This window comes from Cannabis sativa, chromosome 7 (genome assembly GCF_029168945.1).
Source record: "Cannabis sativa cultivar Pink pepper isolate KNU-18-1 chromosome 7, ASM2916894v1, whole genome shotgun sequence".
NCBI lineage: Eukaryota > Viridiplantae > Streptophyta > Magnoliopsida > Rosales > Cannabaceae > Cannabis > Cannabis sativa.
The window spans coordinates 41,910,767-41,930,916 of NC_083607.1; the positions used below are offsets into that span (position 1 = coordinate 41,910,767).

Here is a 20,150-nt window from a genome sequence, read left to right on the forward strand (position 1 = left end):
ACCGGAAATACGAAATATAAAAACTACTGATAACATACCCATGCATATCTGAATTCCATAAATATCCATAATAAATTATTTAAATGGCTATAAATAATTTCATGATTAAACATAAATAACTGCTAATTTCCAAATTAACTAAGCGGACTTTACACCTCAACAGTACCAACTTTGGTCAGTTCTTCAAACCTAGATAGAATAGAAGGCTAGGATAGAAACCATTTACTTTAAAAGCGGTTCCAAAAAGAACCAAACAAAATAAAGAAAGAAAGAAAAGTACATTGCATGCTAAAATGCACCTTACCTGCAAAAACTATGCGTCGCCTATACGAAATCGAGTGCGCATGTTATTATAATGCGCACCCCAAGTGTACATTTTCTAAATCTGTTAATTATTAGTTTTATAGATTAATTAATTAATTAATACTACTAATTCTAAATCACCCCCGTTTATTAATAAAACAAAATTCTCAAGAATTCTATTTTTTTTAAGAAAACGAAAAAACGAAAAAATAGAAAAGGAAACTCTTTTGGTTCATGCTCCTTTCGACGAAGAGAGAAGGCTTTGCGATTCAGACCAATCAACCGCAACAAGCAAAAATCCCCAAAACCCACGTCAAATTTGAAGAAATCAATCGTACCCATCTCTTAAATCTCGGACTCTTTCGGTTTTTATCTTCTGCTTTCTTCCTCATCAATCTACAGGGGGTCATAAAAATTATATGCTTTTCTTAACGCATTTTCTTTGAAATGTCTTCCACGTTATTTTAATGGGATTTCTCGGCTCTTTCTTATTCTTCGGATATTCGTGTTTTTGGGTTTAATGCAGGTAAACTTAAGGAAATGGACGTAAATTTGTTGTGTGTATTAACATGCAGTGATTGGACACGTGGGTGAGTTGGAAAGAGAAGAGAAGTAAGCGGTGTCAGAGAAAAGATTAGATTTTTTTTTTCTTTGTTTCGGTGAAGCGGCCGAAGATGGCGAATCAGGTGGTCAAAGTGAGTAGAGAACCCATTGAGGCATGCATGACCTGCCCACTCTGTCATAAGCTCTTCAGAGATGCCACCACCATATCTGAATGCCTTCATACGTGTGAGTCTCTCTCTTTCTCTCGTCTGACTCTAATTGGTTGTTCTGTTAAGCTAATTGGGTCGTATTGATTCATTAAATTTGAATCTCATCGACTGTTTTCTTGCACTTTTGCGTGTTATTCTGATTTGGGTCCTTGTAATTATCTATTTTTTCTTATCTGGGTTTCTCTTTGGTTTGACTTATTTTTTTTCTTTCCTAATATGGGCGTGCTATATTTTCAATATGGGTATTTGCTATTTTGGTATTTGGTGAAATCTCTTTTGTTTTATCTTCTGTACTAGGAAGATTTTAGGGAGGTTAATTTATGTTGGGATTAATTTTTGGTGTTAAACATGGCTTGGAACGCTTGAATAATGGAACTGGCGATTAAGTATAGCCATGTGTGCTTATGCTTTGGTTGTCTCTGACTCTGACTCCCATGGTTTTGAAGGCCATTTTCGTTAATGAACTAGCAGCCTCGGGTTTATAGAGTATAGTTGCATTATAGTGCTTGTATGGTTTTTTTCTTCTTTTCATTTTCATTTTATTTATATATTTATTTTGTTTAAACATGAACATTCTGTAGTTATTGTTATAATAATAAGAAAACTTATCTGGTTTCTTACTTGTGACTGTTCAAAGGTGAATACCCGTGCTCATATCTAATCCCTGTAAAAGTTTCCTATTATGTATAGTATAGCAGCTGACCTCGTTTCCTATTAATGTTAATGAAAATGTTCAATGCATTAATTACTATTTTTCTTGAGAAAACAATGTGACATCTTTGAGAATTCCGTACTTATATTTTTGGACTTCGTCCAGTTTGCAGGAAATGTATATATGATAAGTTATCCGATGAAGAGTTAGAGTGCTGTCCAACATGCAATATCCATCTAGGTTGTGTTCCATTGGAGAAATTGAGGTTAAGTCCTGCTATTACTTTTGCTTTGTATAATTTTTCACGATCTTAGTTCATTATAAACTGAAGAGGTGGAGCCTGTAGTATATTTTGTTCTCTTCTGATGCAAAAGAGGAAAAGGAATTCTATTGAGCTAGAACCATAGTGAGCATTATGCATTATGTTAAATCACATACTAATGAGTGAAATTCGAGTTTTTGGTTCATGAGATTGTATATTGAGTTAGTATCTATTGGTTTCTTTATTAGGCCGGATCACAACTTGCAAGATTTGAGAGCGAAAGTTTTTCCTATTAAACGGAGAAAGGTAAAGGCAGCTGAGGTTGTGACGCCAGTTACACTACCTGTAAGAAGAAAGGAAAGGTCACTTTCTTCATTGGTGATCAACACTCCAAGAGTATCAGCTCATGCCACCATGACTGGGAGACGAACCAAATCTGTCACGAGGAAGGCAGCAGCTTTACGAGGATGTGGTTTTTCTGCTGAAAAACCCGTTAAGAGAGAGGATGATTCTGTTGAAAATCATCAAGAAAGCTCAAGTTCACCTGAGCCTTCAAATAAGCTTTCTCCGCATTCTAGGCAGGTAAAGGAGGAGGGAATCGTTCTCCTACCCACATTATTCACTTTCAATAGACTTTGTAGCTGCTGGTGCAGTTTTCTTTATTTTTATTTTAAACACATTTGCTTCTACCTGCCAATGTTCTTGACCTGGTGCAGAGCTCTATTCCTTCTGAGCCTAGTGAACCCCTTCCTGATAAAGAAACTGGGAATGGTGCCAAGTCATGGGAAGGAAAGTTGGATTTATGGAAACCTTTAACTTGTTTGGTTGAAGTAGCAAACAGGACTAAGTCTGTAAAGTCCAGTTCACAAGGGTCTGACAACAAAGCAGAACCCACACTGGTTGCTGACATTGAACTTCAAGCACGTAGAACAAAAATTAAGGAATACAAACGCAAAACAAAAGTTGAGGATGACAAGAATGTTGATCCTGTCTATTCAGCATCTGTGAAACCTATAAAGGTGCGAAGGGTCCGGCGTAAAAGGGAAACTGCTTTCGGGGAATCAATGATATCACCACAAGCTGTGTTGGACGCTGCTAGTGCCAGGCATGAAAGAAGAGTTGGTCCAATTTGGTTTTCTCTTATAGCATCTGATGACCAGTAAGAAAATTTAATTTGTTTTGTTATTCTTTACTATAATACTCAGAATGGAGTAAGTGAGCTGTTTTATCTAATTCAAATTGATGATTCCAGAGAAGTAAGTACATCTTTGCCTCAAATTCAAGCAAGTTACTTGAGAATCAAGTGAGTTTTGCTGATTTACAAGCATTATTACCGTACATTAACTTGCTTAATGAAATCCTCCGGTGCAGTTCAAATTTATTATCTAAATACAGATTAAAAGATATTTCATAGTTTATATAATAGGATTTGTCCATGAGCTTTTCAATGAATCTATAGAATTGGGTTTTTCATAAATGTTTCAAGCTTTGCTGAATGTATTCTTTCTTGGAGATGACTTATTTTCCTTATTTTTCCATTAAATCTGCTCTCTCTTGATAATACATACGGCTTATTTCACAAGATGTCCGTTTTTGCCCTTGATCAGGGATGTTATTTATTACTTATTTATCAATTCCATATTTCCATAAAATAACTTCAAGATCAATGAATAGAAATTCCTCCACTATGTCCTAAACTGTGACAGAACTACTGGTGTGTTACCAATATGAAATGTGACCTTGTGCTATTGTTTCTGTATGATGATGTTAAATTTAAGAAATCTCCAATATGTAGTAGTCGTTTGTGACTTTGTGCTTTTGTTTCTGTGTGGTGATGTTACATTTCTGCTCAAACTTATAATTGGTATCATTTCACGAGTCATACACGATTATGACATTCATGACGTTCTGAATGTTTAGTGCTGTAATTGAGGTCTGATCCTCTTTTACAAGTTTTCCTATGAAATATCATATAAAGCATGTGTCATCTGGATATAATGCAATTGCAGTGAAGCGATATATGAAATGATAAGGAATAAAGACATGCATGCTTACTTCAGAGGAATGTTTTTTTTTTTTTTTTCGCTATCGATTAAATGAAAATTTACCCGTTATCTGATGTGATATAAATATTTTCTGAGCAGGGATGGAAATCTACCTGTTTCGTTTATCCAGAAGTACCTGATGATGAAACTAGCTTTAACTAATGAAGCTGAGGTGAGTCAATGCTTTCTTGAATATCATAAGAAGATTAAATATTGAACAAACTCAATCTGAACTAAAGTTTACCATATTTCTATTCTAGCTGAAAAAAGAAAGAGAAAAAATTATGAAGAGCTTAAGCTGCTTTTTCACTTTAGATTGTGATATTGTCATGTGGGACAATAGTTTTGAAACTTCAAGTTTTTCCCCCACTAGTCTACTTTGCTGTTTGCCTCTAAACAGAGTTTTGTACCATGTTTACTTGCAGGTTGAGATAAAATGTATGGGACAACCAGTGGTCCCCACTTTGCAGTTGTATAATTTAGTTGATTTGTGGCTGCAAACAACATCAACATCAGAAAGAATTCCAGCAACCATCGGGTCCTCAGCGAAGGACTTTGTGATGGTGCTGGCATATGCTCGAAAGACTCCAGAATCTTGAACGCGATTGTATGTTGTATAATTCAGCGGTTTCAGATTATAAATGTTAATGTTTTCAATTGAAGCATTCTGCATCAGGGGAATTGGGTTAAAAAACAAACAAAAAGAGCAGCTAGCCCAGAAACGAGCGTGTTGTGGGGGTTCCTTTCGGTGGCATGGTACAGAATTAGGTGCATTGCACTACTGTCCTCTCCATTCCCCTTCCTTCTTACAGATTATTTGACACCATTTAATGAAGTAGCACGACTGATACACGGTTCACTCTCGACGGCAGGGAACCATCTTGCTTGTAACAATATGTTCTTGTCTTAATAATTATAGTGAGCTCTCTCGTCCTTTTCTATTAAATCATGTTAAAAAGGCAGTGATCCATAAAACCTGTGGTGAATAATATGGCACATTTGATGTCTTTCTGTTTTATACCTAACATTAGTTTCATTTTCTTCGATGAAACATGTGTTTTGTCGTTTTTGGATTTGTTTTGCCAAATTAAACCTAACCAAGAAGTGAAAAATGAAAGATGGCGACCGTGCAAACCTACAAAAACATCTTCCTGCAGTACTAAAGGGAAAAGAAACAAGATAAAAATCGATCACTAAAAATTTTCCTTCCAACAAAAAGCATTGCTTTATCGTGTAGTTTAAAGATAAATTATAAATATGTGGATTTTAACGACAAAGCACTGCTTTGTCAAGTAGAAAAACCTGATAATGGTCTTGTTTTTTCAGCCTTGATTATTGTTAAAGCTAATTACTTAGTTAATATTGTAAAGGTCTTCAGATAAGCACTGCTGCTGTTGACAAACATCGACGCTAAATGGACCATGACATCAATAATTATCTACTTTTTTCTTTTTTCTTCTTATTTTTCACTTTAAATCAACGTCTCAATGTCTTACCAGACTTTTTTTGCACAAATGGGTCAGCTTAAAAAATAGCTGCTGCCTCCAAAAACCCCACTGCATTATTATGCATTAGGATCATCAGCCTTTCTCAAGTCTCAATCCCAAAAAACATATGGACTGTGTACAGAAGTGTAGCTACATACATACACTTTCCAAGAGGCTTTTACTTTAGCTCCAAATTGTAAACTAATTTAGTGAAAAAGCTTTTAGGCAAGACCTGGGAATTAAGTATTCCCAATTCCCATTTAATAAAAAAAACAAAGAAAAGCCATAATTTAAACACTAAATAATAAGAGAACAACATAGAAAATAGTCTACATGCCTTGACTAAATACTATAATAACTTGATATATTGTACTAATTAGTAATTAATTCACTTTCAAAACAACACAAAAGAATAAGAAATCAAATAAAAATTGTCATTTCCCACTAGTAGTACATGTACACAGAGATATTAGGGGAAAGAAAACAAGCAAAACAATTCTCAAGTTTCTTCCTTTCAAGATTTTTTCTGAAACCTAAAATTGAACTATCACCAGAACCCTAATTACTCAAAAATTCTTTAAAAGTGTTGCAACACCAGGAATTGGGGGTAGAAAACGACGACTAAACCCGTGTACGCGGGGGACTCCCGACGACCGAAAGCAACCCACCCTCGGCAGCTTCTTGCTCCTCTGAATACAAATACTCTATGCCTCTGATGACGGAATGTAATCCAACGAGCGCGGCACCAATCAAGACCGAGATCAGCACATTGAGCCACACACCGGTGAAGACCAGGGCCACTATTGTCACAACGCCGAGAAGGAGCAAAAAGATGCGGTCATCGATTGTGTAGTTAAAAACGACAATTGGGGTATCTCGGAAGAAGTAGAGGGCGAACCAAGCGACGAAAACGAGCAAAAAAACGATGAGGGAAAGCGGGTGCCAGAGGAGACTGAGGAAGAGGATTACCAGTACAACCATGGCGTAATTGACGCGGAAGTAGTTGAGGTTGCGGTTGATTCGGGTTGTGGCTTCTCCGAAGGTTTGAGGTCGGGTAAAGGCGGAAATGGGTTGGACTAGCTCCCGCCATGGGCGGCGCGTGGCAAATGTGTTGGAGGAGCAGAAGCCTCGGGGGCTGGTAACGTAGTAATTTGAGGTCATTGATTGCGGAGAATGGAGATGGTTCTGTTACGTGATCCAAAGCTTGATGATGAATCAAAGTGTCAAAGAGCTGTATGAACTGAGTTCGGATTTTTTGTAGTAACATTTGTTGTAAGGGTTATATGTGAAAATATGTTTTAGCGGTTTCATTTTTATATATTTTTATTTGATAGGTTGCTTGCCACACGACATCGTTTTGTTGCCGTGTTTATTCCGAGTTCTTGGGAAGGTCGGCAGTGATTATTAAGAGCATTTGGGGAAAATAATATAGTTGTGGAAATACTTACATTATTCTAAAACTAGTTTACATCCCGCGTTTCGCAGTGGATATATAAAATATTTTAAATTATATATAAAAAATAAATTGTGTATTTTAATTAATAATAATTACTTAATAAAATTATATTAAAATTTTAACTTTATTATTAGAAAATTTGTGAAATAAATATTTAAAATATTAAATTTATTGCTAATAAATACCAAAATTTAAAAAATAGTAACATATATCCTCAATAATGGTTTAATATATAAAATATTTTAAATTATATATAAAAAATAAATTGTGTATTTTAATTAATAATAATTACTTAATAAAATTATATTAAAATTTTAACTTTATTATTAGAAAATTTGTGAAATAAATATTTAAAATATTAAATTTATTGCTAATAAATACCAAAATTCAAAAAATAGTAACATATATCCTCATTTATGGTTTAATTTTTATTCTGATGTGTGTGTTAAGTTTTGAGTTTGAATTTTTGTTGTGTGTATTTTTAATGTTTGAGTTTTAGTATTTTACTAGGGTTCCAATGTTTGAGTTTGTGTTTATGAGATCTGTTTTTATTTATTTATTTATTTTTATAAATTTTAAGAACTTGAAATTTGATATTGTTTGTATTGATTATTGAGATTGAAAGTTTGATTATTCATACGGCAATTAAAGTTTATTTTTTCGTTTCATTGATTGAAATAAATATTAGTAGAAAGTTTATGAAATGAGAATTTTGAATATATGAAAAATAGCATTTGAAACGAAAATCAAAGTTTATTGTTGATCTCCTTAAAAAATTTTTATTGTTAATCTGTAAATATAATATGGCTGGAAGAAGATAAAAAAATTAATTTTTATTTCATTTAATATGAATATAATGTTTTTTCTTTGAATAATATGAATTTATTTTAATTATTTTTTGTTTTTAACAATTATTTTTTCTAAAAGAATTATTATAGTTTAGCGAGTACTATATTTACATGTGGCACTTTATTGATAAATTAACAGAACGATAAATTGAGTGTTAAGTTTAGAAATTTGAGGATATTAATAGGAACTACAATGATGACATCAACTTTATAGGCTTGGAATAGGAAAATAATGCATTATGAAAAATATTTGATTCATAATCTCACACCTAATTCTTCTTCTACATAATCTCACACTGACTTTTTTTTTTGTTCAATTCATAATAAATTTTTTCTAAAAAAAAAACACTTTTCCTATATATTCTGCAAAGTAAAAAATAAACTTCAAACATATATATTTATGAATACATATATATAAATAATTGAATAATTATTTAATTTAATATTATTAATTTAATTTATATTTATTATTATGTGTTTCTTAAAAAATAATTAATTTAAAATAGATATTTTTATAGAAAATTTGAAAATAATTAATTTAAAATAGATATTTTTATAAATAATAGTAAAATATTAATTTGTAAATTTATGCTTTAATAAAATATTAAAAAAATTAAGAGAATTAAGGAGAAAAAAGAAAAATAACTTTGGAGAGATTTTAGACCGCCACGTCACCACCTCATACTTCTCCTTTATATAGATATATAGATGTATAGATTTTACCTTAATAAAAAATTAAAAAAATGAGAGAATTAATGAGAGAATAATTAAAAGTGTTTGGAGTAATTTTAAAGTGTCACGTCACCGCCTCATACTTCTCCTTTATAAATATATATAGATACAAATAGAACCTCTATTTAAGAATACTCTATTCAAGAATGACCTCTAATTTGTTATAAAAAAATTAAGTCCCAATTTGAGCCTATTATAAATAAGAATAACCTCTAAATTGTAATTAGTTATACAATTTCTAAGTCCCGTATTAACAAAGTATACCTCTATATAAGAATAATTACATCTTAATAAAATATATGCATATATTTTATAAAATTATTTATGTAGAATTAGTAATTTTATTCCAAATTGTAATACATGTATAAATATTATATTTACTCAAAAATAATTGTATTATGATATAATATTAAGGATTGTTTAATATCATTGTTGTTACATTGATATTTTTTGATATTTCGAATTTTTTTTTTCTAGTGTAACTCTATTTAGTTATAACCTCTCAATTAGAATATAATTTGCTTAGTCCCAAGTGTATTCTTTTTTTTTTTTTTTTTTTTTTGAAAAGAAGAAGAAACTTCATTAAGATAAGTCATCCAAAACCAAGGATGAAATTTCAGATGGCAAAGTAGCCACACTGAATGTACAATCAACTGTATGAACAGAATTACGTGCCAAAGCATGCACAACCTTGTTCGTGGATCGCTTAACAAAAACAATTGAAACAGACAATAAATCTACTAAAAGTGCCTTACAATCATGAATCACAAACCCATATGGAAAAACCATTGGTTTGTTAGAATTTATATCATTGACAACATTAAGGCAATCAGTTTCCACAATCACATCTCTCCATCCCTTGCCTTTAATCCAACTCAATGCCTCCTTGATTCCCATTGCTTCAGCGACAATGGGAGCAACAACACCAAAAAAACTGGTCTGCCAAGCCTCCAGTATTGCACCAGAACTTGTTCGAGCCACCATGCTTGCCCCAAACTTATCCTCTTGTTGAAAAATGGCACCATCAACATTAACCTTAAGCTTTTGAAACGAAGGACGAGTCCAATGCTCAGTGTTATCTACCCTGTTATGACTTATAGAAGTAGTTTGAAACCGGTTTTGAGCATTTATCCAGTTAGCTAAGGTGAGTTTTGCTGATGTTACAATTTCTTCAACCAAAGGTGACTTTGCATTCCACACTTTATCATTTCTTTACTTCCAAAGGGACCAACATATCATGGATACTTCAATTTTTGTTGCAGCATCCCAGTTAGCAATACCTGCTTGGAACCAAGCTGCAAATGTGGCTTCGGTTGAGTCCAGACCTGATATTCCCACATTACTTCAGCAAGCCTTTGCAACAGAACAATGAACAAACAAGTGAAGAGAGGTTTCTGCAGTCAAATTACACCATGGACATCGAGTATCAAGCTGTACATGCCTTATTCGAAGCTGTGAACAAGTAGGCAGACACCTCGAGCATGTTCTCCACAGAAAGTTCTTGACTTTAGGGGGTAACTTGAGTTGCCATAAAGCTCTCCAAAAACCCGAGTTGCTATCTTGAGACCATTCCCCTTTCAATTCTTGAAGGCAATGATACCCACTTTTGACTGTGTACAAACCATTTTTGTCTTTAAACCAGTACCAACCATCACTGTTTGCTGCAGAATTTAGAGGAATACTGAGCACTAATTTTTTATCCATTTCATTCAACACATCCTCCAGAATTTCTTTATCCCACTCCCTCAATCCTATTTTCATAAGAGAGCTAACCTTAGCATGATTCAGCACCGGGTGAGTTGAAGAAATGAAAGGATCATCATCATGAATAAGCCACGGCTCCTTCAGAACAGTAACAGAGTCACCTGACCCTATAAGCCTTCTCATACCTGCCTTGATCAGATCTTTTGATGCTAACACACTTCTCCAAATGTCGCTTGGGTTGTCTCCCACTTCAGCAGATAAAAACGTACCCTCTGGAAAATATTTAGCTTTGAATATTCGAGCAACAAGACTCTCAGGATTAGTTATGAGTCTCCATCCTTGTTTTCCCAATAAAGCAATGTTAAAGTCCCTAAGGTCTCGGAAACCCATACCTCCTACTCCTTTATGTTTGCTCAGATTTTTCCAACTAAGCCAATGAATACCATTCTTTTGGGACGATTTCGAATGCCACCAGAAATTACACATACTTCTCTCAATGTCTTTGCAAGTATCCTGAGGCAATTGGAACACATTCATAGCATACGATGGAAGTGCTTGAACAACAGCCTTGATTAATACTTCTTTTCCTGCTCTAGATAACAACTTCCCATCCCAACTTTGAATCTTCTTCCGCACTTTGTCCTTCAAGTAGCCAAACACAACAGATTTATTCCTAGACAATGTACTTGGCAGACCCAAATACTTACTATCCTCCCCTGCTTCCATGATTCCCAAAGTCTGACAGATACGATCTCTGTCCTGACTTATAGTGTTTGTGCTAAAGAAAGCTGAAGATTTCGCAAAGTTCACCTCCTGGCCTGAAGCCATCTCAAAGACCCGAAGCAATTGCTGAACTCTTTGGACATCATTATCATTCGCCTTACAATAAAGGTAGCTATCGTCCGCAAAGAGCATATGCGACACCACCGTGGCTTTATTTGCAACCTTGCACCCATGAATCCATTTTCTTTCTTCATATTTCCTTATTAAAGCCGAGAATCCTTCAGCGCATATCAAGAACAAATATGGAGATATAGGATCCCCTTGCCTAAGTCCTCGAGAAGGAACAATAGGCCTGATCTCATGCCCCCACTAACCACTGTATACTCCACCGAGGATAAGCAACTAGATATCATTCTAACCCATTTCTCATCAAAGCCCATCTTTGTCAACATGGCACCAATATAAGACCATTCAACCCGATCATAGGCCTTGCTCATGTCCAATTTAAGCGCCATGAATCCATCCTTTCCTCGTTGCTTCCTTTTCAAATAATGAAGAATTTCAAATGAGACCATGATGTTGTCAGTTATCAATCTCCCCGGGATAAAAGCGCTTTGATTAACAGAGATGTCCCAAGTGTATTCTTAGATAAAGGTTCTAATGTATTATTTTTTTTATTTTCTCTTTTATCTACATAAAATTTATGGCATTCTCTTAAAAAAAATACTTAAAGAGTTTACATGTTACTTACTTTAATCCTACATCACATTAAATTAATAATATTTTAAGTAAAATATAACTTTTTCTAATAAAATATATATATATAAAAAGCAAAATATAATGTGGCTATTATCTATATTGAACACTATTTTACATAAAATTAATCTTGAAAATTGGACCACATTGCATATGTGGCAATACCACTCCAATAGACAACTCCCATTGAAGATGTTCTAAAGGAAGGTACTAGAATTCCTTTAGAAATAACTAATGATATTTTATAATAATTATTAAATTTAATTGTGTGGGGTCTAATATTTAACTGCACTTATTTATCGAGTTTTTTGAAAACTGATTATAATAATGATTAGGCTAAAAGAAATAAGATTAAGAAGAAAATAGGATTAGTTTTTTACGTGGTTAGGACGTTAACAAGCATTAGTACACAAGTTACTATTATTAAGCTCTTAGTCATGGATTTTATAATGTATTTTTTGATTATGAACCAAAAGAATTCGAACCCTTTGCGTAGAGGCAAAAGTGCAATATTTATAAGAACATATGCTTCGTGGGATGAATGGGTCTGGGTCAATTAGAGTTTTTGTGCTAAAGCTCACTAATAAATTAAAACTTTAGCTATTGGGACGGGTAGGTGAGACCCAATTTGAATGAGCTATTTTATGTACACATTTGACTATTGATAGTGACGGGCAAAGCATGAGCTGTCGTAGAGAGAAAGGAATGTCGAAAGAGTGGGTGTTCTTTTAGAAATTATTTTACCAGGATCTTAGATCTACTCACAAGTATGTTGATTAACATCCTAAATATGAACTTCTAAAACGATTATAAAATAAACACATATAAGTATGAGAAACCTTACATTGGGTGCAGCGGAATATTATGTCTCCTTCCGTTCAGATCTCTAACCCTTGTATCCTTTCTGTCGCAGAGTATTATCAAGATCTGAACCTGGATCTCTTTCTCTCCTTTCTTTAATGTTGAAACTCCTTCTTGTTGAATGTCTTTCTTCACGATCTTCCTCACTATAATTGAGGTATCACTTGCTGTGTGTGGGCACTACTCTATCACTAAGAGGTTCGAAATTATTCAAGGAAGAGGAAGAGGTTGAAGGTGGCGGCTAGGGTTTAGAAAGAGAAGGCTCAGGTTTTTCTCTGAAGGAAACAAGATGTAAAAGTGTAAATTTCCTGAAGCCTTCACTATCTATTTATAGCATTCCACATAGGGTTAGGTTTGAATTATTTGACATTAAAATAATGAACATATTTGATGATAAAGCCTATAAAAGTGGCCAGCCATGGCTATGTGGATTTGGGCCTCACTTTTTGCAATTTTGCAGTTTTATCATTTCTCCATCTCATTTTCTCAAAAAAGCCAATTTTCAAATTCAACCATTTAAATGCCAATTCTAACTATTTAATAACTATAAATAATTATTAAATAATATTGTCATTTATCATATTTATTAATTGAACCATACAAAGTATCATAATTAACAAATATGCCCTAAAAACTCTTTCTTTACAATTTCGCCCTTACTTAAAGAAAAATTCACAAATAGACATAGTCTAATTTGAGAATTATAATTGATTAATAAAAACCAATTAAATGAGTCTTACAAGTAATATTGTCTCAACTAGTGGGGGGACCATGGGTCTATATAACCGAGCTTCCAATAAGCAGATCAAGAATTTATAACCTAAATTCACTGACTTATTAATTCTTCGTTGAATCCACGCATAAAACTTAGAATTGCACTCTCAGTACATAGAATGCTCTATATGTTCCACCATATAGACACATCATTAGTTATCCATTGTTATAATGCTAATTTGATCAATGATCCTCTATATGAATGATCTACACTGTAAAGGGATTAGATTACCTTACACCCTACAATGTATTTTATCCTTAAAACACTTAACCCCGTATAAATGATATTTCAGCTTATGTGAAATGAGTACTCCACCATTTATTTTCGTTTGGTCAAGCTCGAAGGAGATCATCCTTTACTTACTATTCGCCAGATAGAAGCTATAGATTCCATGTTTATGCTAGCGCTCCCACTCAATTGCACTACCGTGTTCCCAAAATGTACGTATCACCCTGACCCAAAAGTAGGCTTAACTAACAAATCAAAGAACACGAATAACACTCTTGAGATTGAGCCTAATCATAACAGGATTAGGATTATTTGATCTAGGATCAACTAGGCGATATTGACTTGAATAAATATTACGGTAAGTTTAATAAATCTAAGTCAAAGTTCAATATCGGTCCCTTCCGATGCATACTTCATGCACCCAACCTGAGCTTTACTTTAACCAATGCTCTGGAAAGAACATAGCATTTCTCCAAATGCAAGTAAACTCTATTGTAGATTATCATATCAGTAAAACCTTGTGTCTGATAAATCTAGGAAACTTTATTCACATAGTCATGTTTACTTTCCAAAGTGTTGACAACACAATAAACAGGATCAAGTATGTGAAAAGAGTTTCAGATGAATTTATAAATCAAATTGACAAGCAATTGATAAGATGAACCAAAACATACACAAATGAATGAAAAATACTTCTGTTTCTTTATTGAAGTTGAATAAAATGGATTACATTGAAATGGAGTTTTATTTAGGGCATAAAACCCAACAGTAAACTAGGTGTACGACCATTCCATAGTTCTAAAGGTGTCTTAGGGATTGATTTAGATGGAACAACATTTAAAATGTCGGTTGCCATCTGAATTGCATATCCCCAGAAGGACGTAGGTAAAGTTGAGTAACTAAGCATGGACCTAACCATTTCCAAAAGCGTGTGATTCCGTCTTTCTACGACTCCATTTTGCTGTGGAGTGCTAGGGGCGGTTAATTGGGATTCAATTCCAAGTTCAATTAAATGATCTTTGAACGGCATATCCATATATTCTCCACCCCTATCAGTTCGCAAGATCTTTAATGTTTTACCTAATTGGTTTTGAGCCAATGCGTGAAATTCCTGAAACTTTTCAAATGTTTCAGATTTCTTATGCATAAGGTAAATATGTCCATATCTAGAGTAATCGTCAATGAAAGTGACAAAATACTCATAACCACCTCGGGCTTTTACATTCAGAGGTCTGCAAACATCAGAATGCACTAACCCTAGGGGTTGTTTGGCACGCTCTCCCTTTGCAAAGAAAGAACGTTTGGTCATCTTTCCTTCTAGGCAAGACTCGCAAACAGGTAATTCACCTAAGACGACATTTTTCAATAAACCGTCTTTGGTTAGCCTATTTAGTCTATCATAGCCTATGTGACCCAAACGTAAATGCCATAGATATGTTTCATTATCATCATCGATCTTTTGCTTTTTGTGGTTTCTAGGTTTGGCTACTTTAAAAAGTTTGTTATGTAGGGCAAATGTTGTTTCTGGTCTAAGAACATAAAGCCCTTGTTCCATGGATGCAACACAAATATGAATGTCATTTCGAGAAATGGTAGAACCAGAACTCGAAAAATCTAATTTGTATTGTTGCAATTGTAAGCATGAAACAGAAATCAAGTTTCTACTGAAATTTGGAATGTATAAGACATTGTCTAATTCCAAAATTCTGTTTTGAAACTTGAGTTTGGCTTTTCCTCTAGCTCTAACCGAAACCATTTCGCCATTACCAACCTTAAGTTTCAACTCTCCGGATTTCAAATAATTCCATTTCTCAAGCAATTGCAATGAACAACTTACATGGTTTGTAGACCCAGAATCAAGAATCCAAATGGATTTATCATTCTCTAAAACACATGATTCGAAGACTAAAGCATCACTGCTTATTCGTTTGTGAATTGTTGTTCTTGCTGGTTCATTTTGTTGTGAAGTATAACTTGAGGAAGTGGAATCACTTTCTCTTATCTTCTCAACTAAGCTTGAAATAGTAGGATTTATGGAGTTATGAACTATTTGCTCTTCAGAGTGAACAATTCCCAGCTTACCTGCTTTCTGGAATTTCATGTTCATCATGAGCACATTTGAAGTATTACTCTGACCAGGAGGTTTATTCATATCTTCAAGTTCATTTGCTAAGATATTAACTAGGAGTGGAATGGGATGAGGGTTATTGGCACTACAACACATCAATAAAACAGAAGTAAGGTTTTGGTTCAAATTCATACACTAGTTCAGAAAATAACGAATAATCACATATGTTATAAAAATACTAAATCTAACATAGTTTATTTTCCAAGGTTTCCAACATAATGAAATACAAAGGTCCCTAAGAGGCGAGAGTCAAAGATAACATTAGTTGAATAGAGTAGTCAGCTCATCTAAAATAAAACCATTTTAGCAACCTTTTATTCGATCAAAATGAGAATCCAACGTTGTCCCGGTAGGCGAGAGTCAAGGTTATTCTCATTTTATGAGCTTCCACCATTGTTTCATGTTTTATGAGTTTATCTCTAAGTAGTCACCGTAGGGGAGAGTCTAATAGAGACGAAAACTCACAAAACACTTATCAAATGAAATCTTACGGTGTTAAAAGTTTTCAACGAATAACCATCCATAAGGGGGACGAAGTCTAACGTCTCGAGGTTATATTGAAAAAATTTAACTATTGTAAGACCAACAATGGAGATCGAATATCTTTTGATTAAAGCTCATTATTTAAAAAAAATATATGTATTTTATTTAATCATCTGTTCCATATTTTAATAATGAAAAATTACAAATTAAAGTTGGTTTAAATAAAAAATCAACTTTAATTAAATTTCAATTATTATTTAAATTCGAAGATAATGGAACAAATTTGAAAATATCTTGTTTAAGTTGTTTAGAAGAATCTAAAAAATCAACTTAAATATCTTTCAAATTAGATTTAATTAAATATAAAATTAAGTTGTAACAAATTAATTTGAAAATATTCCATTTTAAGTTAATATTTGAAAAAATATCAACTTAAAAAGTATCTAAAGAATCTTAATAACCAATTCCTAAAATTCCTCAACTTAATTTTGAAATTTGAAATTCAAAAGATATTCAGATTTAAGTTGATTAGTTAGAGATAACTAATTTTCAACTTAAATAGGAATATTTAGTGAAAAATTCAAATATAGCTTCAGAAAGAATCTAGTTGGTTATAATTCTATATTTAATTAAATACAAGAAAATACATATAGTTTAGCTTAGAATATAATTCTTTAAACTATGGTTTTCTTAAATTAATTTCAAAATAAATGAAATTAATTATGTTGCTAATCAATTTTATTAGGTTAAACTAATTTAATTAACCTAGTACAGTTACCCAAATCAGGCAAATGGGCCTTCACAATTGGGGTAGTTCATGTGAGGGGGTGCTGGGTTCAGTATGTCGTACCCACTTCTATGGCTCCCAACTCTCACACAAGGCCCAAAAGAGAGGAATTTAACCTTAAAATGAACAACTGTTATTAATTGAATAGGCCCAAAAACTAAATGAGCCTAAATAAAATCTATCAAAAACTATGATATTTTATTTAGCAACAACAAACCTATATGCATCTATAACAAAATTAAACATATAGGCTCACACAGGCACACATTTGGATGGATCCTATCATGTTGCTAGGTCATACACAGATGATAGAAGATTGTAAAATTTACCTGTTACAAATTATTTACTTGACTAATTGAACCATGGGTTAAAATTAGATCATTGGATTTGTCAACAAGTTAACCATGGCAATTGAGATCAAGCAATAATAGGTTTCATAAAACTTACAAACAAGCTAAAACACATACTCCTGCAACAAGATGAGTTGGATAGTTGGATGTAGGATTTATTTAATTTTAAATAATTATTTTCGAAAATATTTAAATAATAAAAAAAATATTTCAGTTTTTTAAAGAATAAAATAATAAAAAAAATTTAAAATTAAACCTACAATTTTTGAAAAAATAGGTTTCAACTAACCTAAATATCATTTCAAAAAATAATTGCTAACCACCTTTTAAATTTTTAAAGTTATTTTATAAATTAAATATAAAATAAAAAAATAAATATTTTTTCAGATTTTATAATTTAATTTAAATAAAATTAACAAAATTTAAAAGTTAGCAAAATATCTTACTTCTATTTAAAATTACATGATTATAGTTATCTTATTTTAAATTTAAATAAGGTCAAATAATTTTAAAAAAAATTTAATTTAAAAAATATTTAATATCTGACTTTAAATTTAAAAGATAAGATAAAATAATCAAATTTAAAAATAAGATATTAAATCAAGCAAAAAAGATAGATTTTTACTTGTTTTCAAATTCAAATTACACTAATATCTAAAATTAAATTAAAAAAAATTCAAATTAATTTATTTCTGATATTAGATTTGAAAATTGAAAAATAAAAATCAAAATACAAAACTACACAAAAAATTGGAAGTTAAATCCATGAAATAGCATGAAAAATCGAAGAAAAACGAAAAAATTGCGAGCTGTACGTACAGTATGTTGTGCATACTGCCCGCGCGCGCATGGGAGAGTGCTTGACCGAGAAACCTCGGCGCAGGAGGCTGCATGCAGCCTCTCCGTGCGCGCGAGGCTCGGTTTGAGACAAAATTTTGTCTGTGCGCGTGCTGTCCGAGGGATGCCCCTCATCCGCGCGCGTGGGTAGGTGTACCACCCCTGATATTTTTCGAAACATCAAAAAATCATAACTAATTCAAATGAAATCGAAATTGAGTTCTGTAAAAAAGAAAATTGCTTAATTTTTTCCATACTATACAGTAAAAATAATTCCAGAAACAGATATTAAATTATTTTTCACGAAAATTCATAAACATCAATCAATCATCATACAACACACAAAACAACATGATACCATCCAAAACACAAACAAATCATTTTTAAGTCCAAATTTCTTGCAAGCAAATCAATTACCATGGCTTTGAGGCCAGTTGTTGGAAATTATTTTACCAGGATCTTAGATCTACTCACAAGTATGTTGATTAACATCCTAAATATGAACTTCTAAAACGATTATAAAATAAACACATATAAAGTATGAGAAACCTTACATTGAGTGCAGCGGAATATTATGTCTCCTTCCGTTCAGATCTCTAACCCTTGTTTCCTTTCTGTCGCAGAGTATTATCAAGATCTAAACCTGGATCTCTTTCTCTCCTTTCTTTAATGTTGAAACTCCTTCTTGTTGAATGTCTTTCTTCACGATCTTCCTCACTATGATTGAGGTATCACTTGTTGTGTGTGGGCACTGCTCTATCACTAAGAGGTTCGAAATTATTCAAGGAAGAAGAAGAGGTTGAAGGTGGCGGCTAGGGTTTAGAAAGAGAAGGCTCAGGTTTTTCTCTGAAGGAAACAAGATGTAAAAGTATAAATGTCCTGAAGCCTTCACTATCTATTTATAGTATTCCACATAGGGTAAGGTTTGAATTATTTGGAATTAAAATAATGAAAATATCAGATGATAAAGCCTATAAAAGTGGCCGGCCATGGCTATGTGGATTTGGGCCTCACTTTTTGCAATTTTAAAGTTTTATCATTTTTGCATCTCATTTTCTCAAAAACGCCAATTTTCAAATTCAACCATTTAAATGCCAATTCTAACTATTTAATAACTATAAGTAATTAATAAATAATATTGTCATTTATCATATTTATTAATTGAACCATATAAAGTATCATAATTAACAAATATGCCCTAAAAACTCTTTTTTTTACAATTTCGCCCTTACTTAGTGAAAAATTCACAAATAGACATAGTCTAATTTGAGAATTATAATTGATTAATCAAAACCTAAATTCACTGACTTATTAATTCTTCGTTGAATCCATGCATAGAACTTAGAATTGCACTCTCAGTATATAGAATGCTTTATATGTTCCACCATATAGACACATCATTAGTTATCTATTGTTATAATCCTAATTTGATCAATGATCCTCTATATGAATGATCTACACTGTAAAGGGATTAGATTACTGTTACACCCTACAATGTATTTTATCCTTAAAACACTTAACCCTGTATAAATGATATTTCAGCTTATGTGAAATGAGTACTCCACAATTTATTTTCGTTTGGTCAAGCTCGAAGGAGATCATCCTTTACTTACTATTCGCCAGATAAAAGCTATAGATTCCATGTTTATGCTAGCGCTCCCACTCAATTGCACTACCATGTTCCCAAAATGTACGTATCACCCTGACCCAAAAGTAGGCTTAACTAACAAATCAAAGAACACGAATAAAATTCTTGAGATTGAGCCTAATCATAACAGGGATTAAGATCATTTGATCTAGGATCAACTAGGCGATATTGACTTGAATAGATATTACGTTAAGTTTAATAAATCTAGGTCAAAGTTCAATATCGCTCCCTTTCGATGCATACTCCATGCACCCAACCCGAGCTTTACTTTAACCAATGCTCTGGAAAGAACATAGCATTTCTCCAAATGCA

The 20,150-nt window shown here is 32.8% G+C and overlaps 2 protein-coding genes across 4 annotated transcripts; one reads left to right on the top strand and one right to left on the bottom strand.

Moving 5' to 3' along the window:
* The first annotated feature begins 462 nt into the window (after positions 1-462).
* LOC115697422 (E3 ubiquitin protein ligase DRIP2) lies at positions 463-6,809 on the top strand. Of its 3 annotated transcripts, none has more exons than XM_030624417.2 (8): positions 465-708; positions 830-1,092; positions 1,894-1,993; positions 2,239-2,572; positions 2,707-3,149; positions 3,243-3,293; positions 4,135-4,207; positions 4,461-6,809. In XM_030624417.2, exons 2-8 carry the CDS (start codon positions 978-980, stop codon positions 4,632-4,634), a joined length of 1,290 nt encoding a protein of 429 aa, XP_030480277.1. In that variant the 5' UTR covers positions 465-708; positions 830-977; the 3' UTR covers positions 4,635-6,809. The 3 variants fall into 3 exon arrangements, with proteins under 3 accessions (XP_060974850.1, XP_030480277.1, XP_030480278.1); XM_030624418.2 differs by having other exon boundaries at positions 465-637; XM_061118867.1 differs by lacking the exon at positions 3,243-3,293 and having other exon boundaries at positions 463-1,092.
* LOC115697423 (PRA1 family protein E) lies at positions 5,936-6,683 on the bottom strand. The gene has a single exon (XM_030624419.2). The coding sequence runs from the start codon at positions 6,681-6,683 to the stop codon at positions 6,144-6,146; it is 540 nt and encodes a 179-aa protein (XP_030480279.1). The 3' UTR covers positions 5,936-6,143.
* Positions 6,810-20,150: the final 13,341 nt, after the last annotated feature.

Excerpts from the sequence above, each read along its gene's own strand:
- LOC115697423 (XM_030624419.2), bottom strand. The coding sequence starts at position 6,683 with ATGACCTCAAATTACTACGTTACCAGCCCCCGAGGCTTCTGCTCCTCC.
- LOC115697422 (XM_030624417.2), top strand. The coding sequence starts at position 978 with ATGGCGAATCAGGTGGTCAAAGTGAGTAGAGAACCCATTGAGGCATGC. Across the intron at positions 1,093-1,893 it reads ATCTGAATGCCTTCATACGT|TTTGCAGGAAATGTATATAT; the intron begins GTGAGTCTCTCT and ends GACTTCGTCCAG. Across the intron at positions 4,208-4,460 it reads CTTTAACTAATGAAGCTGAG|GTTGAGATAAAATGTATGGG; the intron begins GTGAGTCAATGC and ends GTTTACTTGCAG.